At 44.5% G+C, this 16,372-nt stretch overlaps 2 protein-coding genes across 11 annotated transcripts in view; one reads left to right on the forward strand and one right to left on the reverse strand.

The window, feature by feature from the left end:
* Positions 1 to 168: 168 nt before the first annotated feature.
* FAM72A (family with sequence similarity 72 member A) lies at positions 169 to 13,932 on the reverse strand. Of its 3 annotated transcripts, none has more exons than XM_078078315.1 (4): positions 13,724 to 13,932; positions 7,868 to 7,945; positions 4,624 to 4,748; positions 169 to 1,354 (listed from the first exon to the last, which is right to left on the reverse strand). In XM_078078315.1, exons 1-4 carry the CDS (start codon positions 13,867 to 13,869, stop codon positions 1,260 to 1,262), a joined length of 444 nt encoding a protein of 147 aa, XP_077934441.1. In that variant the 5' UTR covers positions 13,870 to 13,932; the 3' UTR covers positions 169 to 1,259. The 3 variants fall into 3 exon arrangements, with proteins under 3 accessions (XP_077934441.1, XP_035933107.1, XP_035933109.1); XM_036077214.2 differs by lacking the exon at positions 13,724 to 13,932 and adding an exon at positions 10,248 to 10,688; XM_036077216.2 differs by lacking the exons at positions 4,624 to 4,748; positions 13,724 to 13,932 and adding an exon at positions 10,248 to 10,689.
* The window catches only part of SRGAP2 (SLIT-ROBO Rho GTPase activating protein 2), a 223,293-nt gene continuing 218,815 nt past the window's right edge, over positions 11,895 to 16,372 (forward strand). For all 8 annotated transcript variants that reach the window (XM_036077188.2, XM_036077190.2, XM_036077189.2 and 5 more), the window contains exons 1-2: positions 11,895 to 12,030; positions 13,793 to 14,401. In XM_036077188.2, coding sequence (XP_035933081.1) covers positions 14,335 to 14,401 — 67 coding nt within the window. In that variant the 5' untranslated portion in view covers positions 11,895 to 12,030; positions 13,793 to 14,334. The remainder of the gene's footprint in view (positions 12,031 to 13,792; positions 14,402 to 16,372) is intronic.

Here is a 16,372-nt window from a genome sequence, read left to right on the forward strand (position 1 = left end):
AGGCAGACGCTTAATGACTGAGCCACCCAGGCGCCCCAAATCTGTAGAGTTTAGAACAGTGTCTGGTACATGGTGAGCACTCAATAAGTGTTAGCTCTTGTGTGTTATACTTTTCCATTTTTGGGTAAGAAAAGTGGGTACAGTAAAAAATTAAAGGAAGGCTGGTCATTTTTACAACAAAACTTTATTTACAGAACCGCAACTCAGTCTGTTTTGGTATCACTATTGACAAAATGCCTACAGCTGAGGTATTACTAAGGCGATACACTGACTTTAGCTGTACCTAAAATCACAATCCAACACCATCCCAGTTTCCTATTTCTGGGTGGCTCTGAATGCAGCTTAAAACAAAAACAAAAACAAAATTCTCTTTATAATGTATAATGGCTTAAGCAAAACACTTCTTTAGTTTTTTTCTATTTAAGGGTTGGAACTGAGACTACACATTTAAAATTTGCTATTTACAGAGAAAGTCCTAGAGAAGAGAATAACTTAAAGATGGAGGTTTAGTTGATCTGCTTTCATAACACAATAACCATATGACTTTAGAAGAATGTAAATAAATAATGTTGCTAAACAGTATATATTGATAATCTTGTGACAAATTCATTTACCTAACATCATGCTGAGGAATTAAGAGATTTTCTCCATAGATTTTAAAGTTTTATCTTATTCTATTTGCTGATTCACAAAGTCTTGTTCCATTTTAAGGAGTTTTCGTCAGTATAATGCAGGATAACCAGTATCTATGGAAACCTAACAGCTTGTTTTTTTTAAAAAAAATTCCTCTTAAACTTTAATTTCCAGTTGAGCTTGTCATATGTATGCATGGTAATACACATGGATATATGCTTGGTTGACATACACACATGTATATGTACGAATGCCCTTTATTCAAGAGTATAAAATTAAGAGTATCTGGTATCTCATTGTAAGAAAACTTCCCCAAGATTGTGAGGTAGTTGAGTGACACATGAAATAATCTTCTCCAACCTGAATTTAAGAATGCACCTTTACTGGGTGGAGGGGTGGAGAGAGGAAGAGGAATCAGTAGAAGAAAAGAACTACAATGGCTCAAATTAAATTCAGGTAATGAGTCTGAGATAGCAAATAAATAAATCAACAAATGTCCCATTTCCCGCCCCCCAAAAAAGAGAAATCAGTAGTAAATCCTTCCTAATACTTTTAAAGTCAATCCATTAATATGTATTTTACATAGGAAAGAGTCTGAATATTATACATATCATTATCCCTCCCATTCATCGAATACACTCCTCTGCTGAGATATCTAATGTGTCTTCATCTGTATTCTCCTCTATCTCTGGCAAGTTGCCCCAAAGTAGGAAGTTTACACCTGAAAAGAAAAACCATAAAATTACTTAGTGCTGATTACTATTACAACTCAGAATATGCTATATGAAACATTGTATGTTAACATTCTTATATGAAAGCATAGTGTTAACAATAAAGAGAAAAGATATTAAAGAATGTACCATAGATAAAAATGATCTAATATCATTCATGTAGGGCATAAACATTTTTTAGGCCCTTTTAAGCAAGTGCTTGAATTCTAGAATCTTTGAACTCCAAAGGATCTCAATGGTCCACTTCCTTAAACCCTGCCCCCAGGTATATTATGCCATAATCACTCTACACTGATAATTTTCAAATCTATTTTAATGATTTTTAAGGATGGAGATCTTGCAAGATTATTTTAGATTAAGTGTCTCTTTGGAGGGTACAGGGAAAAGGCTTGAAATAAGTCTCCTCATCTCCTCAACAAGCATGGAAGTAGCTGGTGGCTTTTTGTGTGTGTGTGTGTGATTAAAAAAAGCAAGGTTTTGAAGCCAGTTATAATATGAACTGCAGGTGGGTTTTAGTTTGGGGGCTATGAAGGTAGACCTTTAGGACCAGGTTGTAGCTGCCAAGACAATAAACAAAACAATAATCTAAAGCTTCCTAATGAAAGGACAGATCTCATACTGAAGACTCTAGTGTAGTATATATAGTAAAACACCATACACAAGATAGAGGATCATGAGATGGTTTATTCTGGGTGCGTACTATATCCTATAACTTGAAAATACTAAACTGGGAAAAACACCATTATTAATTGACTTCTAGGAGAGCCAGTGGAGTCCAACAAGGAAAGCAAATCTCACACTCTGCAGCTGTCAGTGTGGGCACAAGGAGGACTCAGGAAACTCTGGATGCTCACTCCACACACACTGAGATAGTGGAATGAGCCAGGGTTTGGAGATGTGGTTTGAATCTAGTCACTGGTAATAGCCACCACTACCAGTACACCATGGATGGACTACCTTTACTATAAATGTGTGCAACTGCAGACAATATATATTATTTTTTGGGTGTATTTAAATTTTTTGTAGCATGGCATTATATGTAGCTTTTCTAATTTGCTTTTTTCATCCAACATAATTTTTTTGAGATTTACCTATATCCATATGTATAGCTTTAGCTCATTTCTTTTTATTTCTGCATTCTGTTGTGTGAATTAAATATGTATACAGCAAATATATACATATATAGCAGATAGAGCGCATCTCTCATTGCTTCCTAACTGCCCATTTTGCACAGGAACTCAAGGAAACATGTACAAGGAGGTGCACTGTTGCATTGTTGAAACAGTGGAAATAATCAACTGTCTTGGTTGAGATACTAGAATCTAATCAGGCAAGAAGTTAGCATCTATTCCATGCTGGGGGGTGGATACAGATGTCTCTTCTATTATTTTCTGTAATTTTTGTGTGTGTGTTTACACTGTTTATAATAAAAAATATTTCCCCTCCAAGAATGAACAGCATTCTGCTTCTGGTAATATGGCATTGATGAACTAACAGGATAATAAGGAATTACTAGGCCAAAACCTAAGGGATAGTTAGAACCCATAAAGGTAAATGAGGGCTGAAGTCAATTTGCCTTTGAGGGCATTTGCCAATCCCAGGGAATTTGAACTGAGGTTTCTCAAGCATCCTCAGGAAAGTTTCAGGAAATCAGGTCGATGTGTGAAGCCTAGCCTAGAACACAGACCTGGGGCCCTTTCAGTCTAAACATTCTAGAATTTCATAAAGCTTGTGTATGCATTCCTTTGATGCTGCTGATTCAGGTGATTCAAGGACAGTCCCAACACCATGAGAAACCCTGTTTTATACCAAGCCTCTGGAAGGTCTTACTTTAAATCACAATATTAGGGTTACAAAGGAGAAGTTTGATATTCTTGGAGTGAATACTCAGAGACATGAGTAGCTCGGCACAATTGGTTCAAAGGAGAAAAAATAAACTAAGAGATTGGATCTGACAGAAGGAGCACCTTCCTTTCTCTGTTAAGAAGGGAGGAAGGAAATCCTGTGATACATCTGTTTCTCATGGATTAGATTCAATGTGAATGGAAGAATGCGGGGCTTTTATCTTTGAAAAATTGACAAATATTAAAAAGTAAATCAAAATGGAAAAATCTCCACCCTGTGTTTTGAATTCTGTGAAGCAGGAAAAATAGTATCAAAGCAGAAACTTCCTTTAATGTGTCCCATGATCAACACAAATATAAAACTGGAGGCCCAAGCTAGAAGCCCATATCTCAGGGGAGCTCAGATAAGTCCTTCCTCAAAAATGGCCTTCTTAACATCCTGGAGTCTGAAATTAAGACCTGCAAATGATGGGTTGAGAGCTACAATTGAATGCCAGGTGATTTTATAATCAGAGTCTATAAAAACCTAAGCATAATTGGCAGGTTTGAGGACCCTGAGAACCTAGCTTACAATTCATGATCTTTAGTCTGTGAAGGCAAATCAGCCTTAAGAAAAGGAATATATTTTAAGTTCTGAAGAAGATTAAAACATACATCTAAAAACCTGAGAGTATTAGTGCCAACCTGGATTGTTGAGTTCTTTAAATTGTTCCCACTAAAAAAATCCCCTAAAAGTCAACCTGGTCTCTTGTGTAAATAGATACTAGACAGAGAAGACCTGTGTCCTACAACAAAACTACGTGGCTCCAGACAATATAAAATGTATCATGTAAATATCCTTTAAAGAATTGGTTGTATGTTAAATAGTTAGTACAACATACTGGTATTAAATATTTCCCTCGAATAAAATTCCATCATAATTTATTAATATAGATGTCAAAATGTCTGTTTTTATCCTGGAGCAACATCACCAAGTACAAAGGTTACCTAGCCATCCTCTCTCCCAGCTCCCCACTGCCCCAGCCTCCCCTCCCTGCTTTCCTACACACACACACACACACACACACACACACACACACGCACGCATAATTGACCATCAAATCTAAAATCTTCCAAAATTCCCTGGAGTTATAATAGGTATCAAGGCAACAATTTAGAGCAACTAAAATATTAATTTAAAAAGACCGAGAAGAGCCACCTTTGAGGCTCTTGTACATAATGACAACAGCAGAAATGGTGATGAATTTTGGCTAGTAGTTTCCCTAACTGAATGTTTGGGATAAAAGGACTCAAGTTTCACTCTTTCAACCCAGGTAAGAGAGTTTCAGAGGGAATCCTAAAACGATCTATTGAGAGTTTCACTCAGGTATTGATAAATAAATGTTAGGGAAATTTCTGAGTCAGTTGTTTCTTACCGGTAGAGTCTAGTCTGTTAATATCATAAACTGCCTGGCTGTGAAACATCCAGAAGTGTCCATTGTTGCAGGAAAGAAGGCAGGAACAACATGGAACGATCACATGATAACCTACAATGTTCCCACTGAGACAGAAAGTAAATACAATTAGATACCACCTAATAACTGGCCATATAAGCATTTTTATGTGCTAAGGTAAATAGATAGACCGTATGAAGACCTCATTTCCTCCTAACAGCCTCCATTGCTAGGACCTTTGGGATAGGAGTTACTCCGGTAATGTTAAATTTGACAGTGCTACTGCCAAATGGGAAAACGGTCTTTCAGTTAAGTGAAACGATACTAACACATTCTCCATTTCTTCGCTAGTATTACTCTGTGCATTTTCCTTAAGCTAGCTTCTAAATGCCATGCCCTAGGGTCGTGATATGTTCTGTAAAGCACCCACAACTGATGTGCTGTGGGTAAAAAGGTTTTTGCTATGCCCAGGACTGCAGCAGGTTAGGTTCTTCTATGTTCTAGTTCAATGCCAGCACCTAAAAACTGTTTCAACAGATGGAGGAGTAGGAAGACAGCATGAGCCCCTGTAAACCAAACACAAGCTGGCTGCTCTAATTTTAGTCCTGGTGTTTTGAAGGAATTCAGAAATAAAGCAAATCCATAGCTTCTAGAGAAAGTTGCAAAAGTTTTTACTGTCTTCAAGATTATCCGTCTGATTATAAGTACCTAATTCTTCCACAGATTTTTTTTCCCCTATGTGGTCACTATTAAATAGAGTGAATATACAGGGAATGTTTTAGTTAGTGCTTTTTCTTTTTTTAAATGACAACACGAACTACTTATACCTTGGGTTGTAAAAATTCTTATTATAGCTTGTTTCCACCCTGTGAGATGTGGGAGTCAGTCATTTTTGTGAGGCCCTATAAAAAAATACTGTAAAAGGTACCAGCCTACCTAAAATATGTCTTCTAATCATAATCTGCTTGGAAAGGCAAACAAATGAAAGCAAGTTGTTCTTGGACCGGGACTGACAGTTATTTGTAAGACGATACCGCAAGAGTAAATTCTATGGCTTTAATCATCATCCATATTCATTCACTCATTCAGCTCATGTTTATTGAGCATCTACTATGTGCCAGGTACTGTTCTAGGTGCTGAGAATCCAACAGTAGACAAAGTCCTTGTTCTCATGGAACTAACATTCTAGTAGGGACACATCAGATCATTTTGATCCCCTGTTAAAACCCCTTCAGGGGCTTCCCATTGGCCAAAAATCAAAACAAAAAACCCCTTCATACCAAGGTCTAGATCTGTGCTATCCAAAATGTGGCTATTGAGCACTTGAAGTTTGGCTAGACTGAACTGAAGTGTGTGTAAATAGAAAACACACGAGATTTCAAAGACTAAGAATAAAAAATAGAATGTAAAATATTGTGTTAATAGTTTTTTATGTTGGTTACATGTTGAAACAATATTTTGGTTATACTGGGTTAAATAAAATATACAACTTAAATTAATTTCACTTGTTTCTTTTTTACTTTTTAAAATGCGGTTATTAGATTTTATTTATTCATTTATTATTTTTTAAAGAAGATTTTAAATTACATATGCAGCTTGTAGATTTCTATTGGACAACGATTCTGACTATATCTCTAATCTACTCATCCAATTCTCTCTTGATGTTCACAATGTCTCAGCCATGCTGGCCATCATCTTCTTATTCCTTGAACATGTTAAGCTTCTTCTTGCCTTGGGTTCTCTGCACTTGCTGTTCCATCTGCCTAGAACATTTTCCCTTGGGGTCCTTCTCATCCTTTTGGATTCAATTCCAATGTTACCTTCTCATGAGAAGGCTTCTCTGAGCATGCTACCACAAAAGAGCTTTTACCTGCTCTCCCAAACTCTATTATTCTCTATCATTTATTATTATTATTTCCTTTGGAGCACTTTCCATCATATTAAATATCTTCTTTTTTTTTTTTTTTAATAAGTCTCCACGCCCAATGCAGGGCTTGAACTCACAACCCTGAGATCAAGAGTCACATGCTCTACTGACTAAGCCAGCCAGGCATCCCAAACTTTATTTAAAGTAGGCTCCACACCCAACATGGGGCTTGAACTCACAACCCCGAGACCTAGAGTCCTGTGCTCCATCGACTGAGCCAACTGGCGATCCCCCACACCCTATTCAATATCCTATTTATTTGAATATCTTACTGATGGTAATATCTTATTGGGTGGCTCAGTCGTTAAGCGTCTGCCTTCGGCTCTGGTCATGATCCCAGGGTCCTGGGATTAAGCCCTGCATCAGGCTCCCTGCTCACCAGGGAGCCTGCTTCTCCCTCTCCCACTCCCCCTGCTTGTGTTCCCTCTCTCGCTGTGTCTCTCTCTGTCAAATAAATAAATAAAATCTTTAAAAAAAAAAAAAAATATCTTACTGATTGCCTTCCCACTAGAATATAATGTCTAAAAGCCAGTGACTTTGTCTTACTTATTGCTGTATTTCTAGCTCCCATATCAATGACTAGCACATAGTAGAACTTCAATATACAGTTTGAATGAATGAAAGAATGAATTTAAATCATTAGCACATAAGAATTTGAATATCAGGATTATAATTTATAACCCAAACCCCATTTAAGTGTAAAAAAAAAAAATCTCAGCTTTCTTCTAAAATGGGACTAATAATACTCAAGTCTGCCCACCTCTCAAAAGATAATAGTAATAGTTTTCATCTGTGTCATAATTTGTAATCTATTAAGCCTTTTAACATTCATAACACTCTATAAAGTAAACACAAAAGATAATTAAATTTCTATCTTCCTAAGTTGGAAGATAGTTTATGTTTTCTTAAGATATAAATTAAATAAGGAAACAGAGGTTCAGGGGTTCAGAGGTTTAAGGAGTTTACTTGAGATCACATTGAGAGTAAGAGTAGGGCCAGGGCTCAAACCTGATTTTTTATGATCGTAACTCTATGTGTTTTTTCCTCCTAAACTATGTTGCCTTTTTCTGAAAATGAAAGCAGATATTTGTCAATGCACTTTGAAAAATTGTAAAATCATATACAAATGTGCCACAAGACCCTTTTAAAAAATTACTCTAAATAACAAATGGGTTTTCAATGGCTCATTGCATGGGTTATAACCAGTGCTCGATTCAGCCCACTGAACCTTTCTCCGTGCTTTGGTGTTAACATCCATCTTCCAAATGCAGGGCTATCTAGAATCTTGCCAAAAATTACCATTTTAAACATGCGATGTCCTTCAGTTTACATTTGCAGATTTCAGTGAAATAGCATCTTCCAATGAAGTCCACAGCACTGGAGAGGGAAATGTGCAGAAATAGTCAAGGTACTTTTAAAAAAATGTTGTAAAAAGCACATATAATGTAAAATCTACTAACTTAACCATTTTGTAAGTGTACGGTTCTAAAGTGTTGTGTATTCACATTGTTGTGCAATGAATCTCCAGATCATTTTCATATTGCAAAACTGAAACTCTATACCCATTAAACAACTCCCCATTTCCCTCAGCCCTCAGCAACCACCATCTACTTTCTGTTTCTATGAATCTGACTATTTTATACAGCACATGTAAGTGAAAGCACATAGTATTTGTCTTTTAGTGACTGGCTGATTTCATTTAGTATAATGTTCTCAACGTCCATCCATGCTGTAGCATTCAGCAGGATAGCCTTCCTTTTTAAGGCTGAATAATATTATATTGTATGCATATACCACATTTTGTTTATTCATTCATCTGCTGATGAACAATTAACATTTGTGTTGTTTCCATCTCTTGGTTATTGTGAATTATACTGCTGAGAACATGTGTGTGCAAATATACCTTTTAAATCCTGCATTGAATTCTTTTGGATATATATAACTAAATATAAACACACACTCAGATATATACACACACCCAGAACTGGGATTCCTGGATCATATGGTAATTCTATTTTCAATTTCTTAGGAACTTCCATGTTATTTTCCATAGCAGCAGAATCATTCTATGTTCCTACCAATAATGCACAAGGGTTCCAGTTTTTTCATATCCTTGCCATTAAGTGTACTTTTGGTTGTGATTTAGCGTGAATTTTGTAGGCCCAAAAAGGCTGAAAGAGACTCTAAAGTAGAACAATAATATATTTTGTAAGAGTCAGTTAATACTTGTGAGCTTACCATAACTGTGACAAAACTTCCATTTAAAAAATCTTATGTGTTCATTAATTCATACACATCTTAGCATGTTAATCCATCACTGTCATAACCCCTTCAAGGAAGAATAGACAATAGAAAAAAACCTGGTTCTATTCTAGACTCTGGTCTAACCTCTAACAATTCACCTATCTGAGCCCTCATCTTATTGTTTACTACATCTATTGCAAAGGTGAATGGGTTAATATTTTAAATTTGTGTGCATGTATGTATCTGTGTGGATGTGCTACTAAAAAGAGAAAGCCCTAGACAACAAATCATAGAACCTGTGCAATAGTAGGTTCTAGATTTATTGTCTAGTGCTTTTTCTTTTTGCAACACACACACACACACACACACACACACACACACAGGTACTCAAAATAGTAACCCAAATATCTTTGCAGTAAGTGAGAGCTGTTGGCTTTGCCATTAGGCATGACTACACTTAAACCACTTCAGAAAAGATTTCAAGAAAGGAACAGTTCACAGTTTGGAGTAGATTTTTAAAATGTTCAAGTTTCTATCATCGCAAAGTTCATTTTAAAGTGTTATGATTATTGGCCTGCTTCCTCTGGCTCTGTGTCCAAAGACTAGCTGTTCACCCATATTTTATCTCTTTCACTTTAATGATAAAGACCCAAATTTTGAAAATTATGTAAGGGCATATACATGCTGACCATGGAAAGAGAAAGTACCTTTTAGAGCCAGAAAAGGTATATTTGAGTCAAATAAAATGGCTATTCTTCCAAATCGGTAGCAAATTCTTAAGGACTCTACCTACAAAAGTGGGTAGTGTCTGAAAACAGAATTTAAGAGGATTTAATTATGCAAACAAATGCATGGTATCTGAAATAGTGGACAAGGATTGTTTCAGGGCTAAGTCTCCATTTCATTGCATACAAATCTATTTCTCGCTCATTAGGAGAGAGATTTTTGAGAAAAGAACACCAACTCACATGGACAATGGATCTGATTCAGCCTGCCAATCGCAAATAATGGCAGAAAATTATGAATATTTTTTGGCCTAAAACTTCATGGATAAAAATGAAAAATTTAGTGGCCTCTTTTCTCTAACAGTACAGAAAATCTTGCCTGACTTCACCTAGAGTCTAGGGTCTAGGTCATGGACTTGATCCAGTGAGATGGTTGGGCAGGGCACAGCGCCAGGGATTCGACTTCAGGGATGTGGTCACATGACTATAACTGAACTAGAAGCATTACATCAGGACTGACCACTCTGGCTAAACCACAGACTTTGTCCAGACAGTCTGCCCACTTAGTTATACTCCAAGGGGATCATCAGTCTGTTGGGAGTGGCTGGAACACCAAAATGATAACCTCCTTGTTGACTCCCAGAGGTCCAAAGCATACACTTTTCCCATTTAGTTAAAGGCTACCGTTGCCCGCCACTAGCATGACTTACTTGGTAGGAGGGATGTCTGTAGAGAAAAGGTCTATTTCAGTATCAGCCAGCAAAACAGCCTTCATTCCCCTAGAGCTGAGCACTTGTTTACAGAATTTGCAACACAGGATGGACACGCACCGGTCCTTGAAACTACAAGTGCTGGTAGACATGGCGTCCCGGGAAGGATGCGGTGTGGGATTTTGAAAGAGGAGACTTTCCTAGTTTGATTCCCCCAGGTTAAAAATCAAATTGCGAGGTCTAGAGCTTTTCTAAGCCCTAAACTTTAGGGAAGGAAATGAGTTCTTTTCTGTTTTCCCGTGGGAGGGTGAAAGTAATATTTATTGAGGAGGAGCAGGGCGAAGCAGCATATGTGGCTTTCCTTTTAACTTTCGGGGAAGGGAGTGGGGTTTGAAGTTGGGGGGGGCGGCGAGCTGCAAGGGGCCTGAGGAACTTCTCTACAGTAGGCCCCCCAGCCTCGCGTCTAAAAGGCTCCTCTACTCTTCAGCCCCCGCCCCTTTAGCAATTCCCTAAACTTTCTCCAGCAGTGTCTTTCCTTGAAAGCTCCCCTCCTAAGCCCCTCCCTCCGAGCGCTCCAATTCCTCCCCCTCCTCCCCCGGATCGCCGGCCAAGCGTCCCTACCCACGCCTCGTCTTTGGAAATCTTTCTCCTCTTCCCAGGATCCAGAAATCCCCTTGGCTTTTCCCACCCGGACGAACCCCGGTTCTCTTCAGTCCTCCCGGGACCCTCCCCCGCTCTGCTCGCTCGCGAGCCCCCGCTTCACTTCTCTCCTGGCAGCCCCCAGCCCTCAGCGTGCTGGCTGGCTCTCGCGCCGTTTCTCTCGGTCCCCAGTCCCTCAGCTCTCCCTCGTGCCCCCCGCCGTCCCCTTAGGTCTCCCTCCGAGCGGCCGCTCCGGAGCGCGCGGTGGGGTTGGTAGGACGGGGCAGAGATCGCTTTTGGGGCTCAGGCGGCGCTGGGGGCTCTGTCACCGAACGCGTCGTTTTTTGCTCCCTCTTCCGCTCTCTCTGCCTTTCCAACCGGCTGTCAGTTTGAATTGCCGGCGCCGCGCACCGATTGGGAGAACTAGAGTTCGCCTGCGTTCCGCATTGGAAGGCTCCGGAGCCTTCCCCTGCTGAGATCTTAGTGGCTTGGAGACCCTACGCCCCGCCTTAGTAACGGTGCTGTGATCAGCTCAGCTTTATGGTTGGTCGAGCTTGGCTCCGCCTCCGCTCTCATTGGCCGGCCCCGGGAGTTTTGGGCAAATCCTACTCTCGCCCCAGTGAAAGAGTCAAGGCACGCCCTTCGCGCTTCTTATTGGAAGACTTTCTACAGTCCCGAGGTCTCTACTCTCTATTGGCTAAAATTCTCCGCAACGCCCCTCCTCTCTACCCTGGCCCAATTGGTCGTGCTTTCCCTCAAGAGTTTGTGTTTGGCTGTCGGTTCCACTTTAACCCCGCCCATTAATTCTACTTTAGGGCTCGGCAACCCAGGGAGGAGCTTACTCTGTGACCACGCCTCGGTGGTGCTAGTCACACCTCCGAGTTTCGCCAGCTCCTCCTTCTCATTCCAGGCCTCTCGGGATCAGCTATTCCTATTGGCTATAGGCCCCATCGGTCGATAGAAAACGGGCGGTGATTGGTAAGGGGGTGGGCTCTGCTTCCCGGCGGGGTCCTGCGGAGTTGGCGGAGGCTCCTCAGGGGACTAGGGGACCGATCTGCGTAGAAGCGGGTGGCGGGGAAGAGGGGAGGAGATCTCAGAGTGGGAAGCGGAGCCGGGGGCCCGAGACCCGTCGCGTCAGAGCCAGGTAAAGGCTCCTTCCCTCTCCCCTTTCCTCTTCCCGGCCGCCGGGCTGGAGCCCTGACTGAACAAACCCCGGCAGGGGCGGGAAGGAGAGGGCGCGGATGCTGCTGGCGGCATCGCCTAGCCGTGCCGCCCGGAATCCCTCAGACCCCCTCCCCCCCGACCCTCTCCAAATCTTCTAGTACAGCCCATAATACTTCTCAGGACTGCATCTCTCTTTGCCCTTCACCGCACAGCCTGGGACTCTGCCCTGCGACTCTGCCGCCGCGAAGCCCGCACCCAGCCCCCTCCCCAAGTCCTCTGCACACGGGCAGCCTTGGTCCACTTTTGGGCAACCGTCGCTGGCATCACTCGTAACCATCCGCTACCCTCTTCCCCTGTCTCCAAGCCCTGGCAGACAGCCGGTTACAGCCCAGGACCCAGAAGGATAGTTGTTCCGCACTGCTTCCGGGGCTCTTGCCCTGTCCCAGCCCCCGGCCCGCCTGGAACGGCTCCTTTTACGCACCCCGGTTCCCAGACCGGTAGCGGGTCCCCCAAGTTGCTAACATCCTTACACTTCATGTAACATCGTGGCCCACGGTAGTCTCCTCACCGCCCCCCCCCCCCGTACCCTCTCTCCACCTCCCAAGCGTGTGCTGAGGCTCCAGTTATCCCCGGCTCCCGTGCAGCCTCTGGACCCCACCTCACACCCCCCTCCCCGCTTCCTGCCCGCCTGAACCACCACGCCGCCTGGGCTCCCTCTTCCTCCGGGCGCGGGAAGTGGGAGACACCGGCGGGAGCCCCCCCACGCGCCCCCCCGCCGCCTCCTGACAAGGAAAGGGTAAGGGGCGACCAAGGAGGGAGGGTAGCCGCTGCGGCACGGTGGGGAGCAAGACACCCGACTCTGAGCTACCGCTGCTTCCCTCCCGCCTCCCGGGCCTGGGCCGGGGCGGGATTTCCTCCGGCACCTCCTGGTGCGAGGAGTCGGGACTGCCACCCTTCCGACCCCCCCCCCCCAGCCTGGGTCTGGGTGCGGTATCAGGGATCTCTGGGCAATGGTGACAAAAAATATCGGGGGTGGCATTTAAGAGTCACTCTCGTCCCTGGCTTGGGGGAGGCGGTGGCTGCCTTCCGTCCCCCGCCCCCGGGTTTTCCCGACTCCGACCCTAGCCTCTAACCCGTTTCCTGCTTCTGTCGACCACATTGTTTTCCTGGATGTGCCCCGTGCCGAGCAGGCTTTTTCCTGCAGGTCTCTCCCCCCTCCCCCCACCGAAACATTTTGCTGCCAAGAGAAGCTAGTAACCAAAAACAAAACAACTGGGAGGAGGGGCGGGAGGGGAAGAAAAGTTGTGCCCGGGTGGCTTGTCCCTCCCTGGCTTTGATCCCTTTTGATGTCCAGGGAGTTGCCCCGGCCGGGGGTCAGGGGCCGCGTCGGAGCCACTGCCGAGAGTGCTCCCTTCGGCTGGCGGCTGCCCAGCGCTGTCGGGGCTCGGAGGCCGCCGAGGTGCCGCAGTCCCCGCCCGGAGCCCCGCGTTCCCGCCGCAGTCCCCACCCGAAGCCCGCGCAGGCGGCTGCTCCGAAGTGTTTTCTTCCAGCCTTAAAACAAAATCCGGAGGGAGCTTCCTTCCTCCGCACCTCGCCGCGCCGGGCTCTGTGGGCCGGGCGGTGTTTGGCCGAGATGAATGGGCCCAGGCCGGGCTTGGAACGACGGCCCCTACCTCACCCCCGCCGCGATTAGGATCTGCGCTGGGGCTGATCGCCCCCTCCCCTTTTCCCTGCATTTACAGGCAAGTGAACCGGAGCAAACGACTTCCGATCCAGTCTGCGCTGCTGCGGCTCCCTTTTGGGATTTGATTTGCAGCATCTTCGAGCCTGTGCAACAAAAAACCGCGAAGCACGCCCAGCCCTCCCCGGCACCCTTTTACGCACCCACTCCCTCCCGGGGACACAGCTGGGCGCGTCCACACCCCCGCACCCCCCACACCATGTTGTGCGGAAGGACTTCCACTCCCTGCCTCTGTCGTTGATGTCAGACCCCAGGCCAGCCTCCGGGCGCTGCAGTTCTCCCGGCTAATGCTGAGGCTGCGGCTCCGGCTCTAGCACAGGAACCAGCCGCCGCCGCGCCCGGCCCCAGCGCCCACCGTCTGCATGTGCCCGCCGTAGCCTTCTGCCCAGCCCGCAGCCCGCGCTCCCCGGAGCGCTGGAGACCACCGCGGGGGGCCCCTTCTGCTCTTGGGAGAAGCAGTCTTGGAGGTATTGATTTCGGTGGTTGAATTTTTCCCGTGGATCTATCAATTCACAATTTGAATTTGGAAGAAAGAAGGAAAACATGACGTCTCCGGCCAAATTCAAAAAGGATAAGGAGATCATAGCAGAGTACGATACTCAGGTCAAAGGTAAGGGCTTTGAAAAATAGCATAATGCATATGCTCTGTGGACCATTGAGGCATGTATTTCCACCCTGATTTGCAGGATGTTCATTTCTTTGGGTGGAGCAGGTGGGGGCAGGCTGAGCCCAGAGGTGGTTTCATAGGTGGGTTTGAGCCTCCGAGGGATGGGCTGTGCCAGGGGCCACCGGCTCTGGAAAGGAATTTTCAGAGTGGGCTTTAGGTTTGTTCTGTAGAGCTGGCCCTGATTTTGGCAGACCTCCCCCCCCACCCCCCCCCGCCCCCCGCTAGATAGGATGGGGGGAGGGGCGGGAGGTTCTTGGAGAGAGAAAGGCGGCAATTTGCCTCTGGGTGTCTGGGTCAGGTTTCCTTGAAGGACAACTGAAATCTGACAGGTGTTTGGGAATTTATTTCTGAGGTTGAAGAGGAGTCCAGATAGAGAAAGGCAACCTTGAGAAGGTATACCATTTGGGGAGCCCTGGAAGAGGTGGGGGTTTTTCCTGATGCACTATATCAAAAGGTGACATTTGCTATGGCATCAGACACAGAAAGTCTGTAGCCACCTTGGGTGCACCTTGTACCTGCCAGGTCTCTGGTTGCCTTGCATTCAATCAGAGATCAGGGAACAGAAAGAATAAGGTCATTTCACACCCTGTCTCCGCCCTCACCTAAACATGAATGGAGTTGGGATGTTAGGGTTGCTGGGTGGTGCTGATTCTGGAGAATGGGAAGACATAATTGTTTAACCCTTCTGTGTTGTCACCCTCTGCTCCAGAAGGCGTGCTTTTAAAGGCCCACTTCCCTCTGCAAAAATGTGAAGGGTAAAGCAAAATGTGGACCTAGAGAAACCAGCTGACCTGTCTGCACATTTAGTTGACTACCTGACTTGGTGCATGAATCAGAGCCTGTTCCCAGACAACCTTTTTTTAACCAGTCGTTCCCATAGGAGGGTTCCCGCCTGTTAAAGAGCCCCAGGATGTGTTTGTGCAAGGCACTGTCCCTTCCTGGGCAGCCACTGGGAAGAGCCATGTGCTCTAGCCCATTGAGACTTCAGCTGGGGAGTGGGAGAGGTGGGTGGCCTTGAATGTTACACCACATGGTTGGAGCTCTGGGTTTTCCTTTGTTTCAGAGTACAGAGGGAGGGGCCCCTCCTTCTTTCCCTGCACCAATGCAAGGAGACCTTTTCCTATCATAGAGGACTTGGGAAGGGCCATGTCTCCCTTCTAATGATCGCCCGGGGTGGGGATAGTGTAGAGCTTGAAATGGGCAGCTGCCTTATCTCTTGGAAGGTTGGAATGCAGTTTGAAGTCCCCATTTTGCCTGTAGGATCTTTTTAATGTCATCAGCTTGGTCAATGCTGGAGGTGCCCTGAGGGACCTTCTCTCCACTTGGCTGCAAATATTGGTGGGTTTATTACAGAGATGGGGGAGTTGATTGATTGATAGCTTCAGTTGAACAGGGATTGGGAGAGGTGTGGTTGTGAGTTATAATTGAGGTCTTGGCCTCTTGTCACTGTTCATAATCTGGGCCTGTTTTTGTAAACAATAGGCCACTGGCCTCTGTGTCCTGTCCAGATGCACTGTATTCTGCTCCTGGAATCCCCCTTGCCATTTTAACCAGATATGTCACTCTATTTTTTTACATATCCTATTCTTAACTGTTGCCATAGGGAGTATTAATAACTTTGACTTTCCCAGATTTCTCTCCAGAAGCACACCATTTGACTAAGGTGCAAAGTGATTTTACATGTTTATTTTTTGGAAGGTTCAGGGCTGATAGGTGTTAATAGAACCTTGTCTGCTGATTCCTATTGGTGAAAGATTTCTCACGAGTGTCTCAAAATTGAACACTTGTGTATTTACAAACATTGCTCATTGAGATGATGTAATGCAGTTGGCTATTTGGGGTTTCTCTTCAACCTTGCCGCAAGCAGGGGACTGTTTTGCTTTGCTCTGATATTTTCACCGACACTCTTCAGGA

Source organism: Halichoerus grypus, chromosome 7, assembly GCF_964656455.1.
Source record: "Halichoerus grypus chromosome 7, mHalGry1.hap1.1, whole genome shotgun sequence".
Taxonomy (NCBI): domain Eukaryota; kingdom Metazoa; phylum Chordata; class Mammalia; order Carnivora; family Phocidae; genus Halichoerus; species Halichoerus grypus.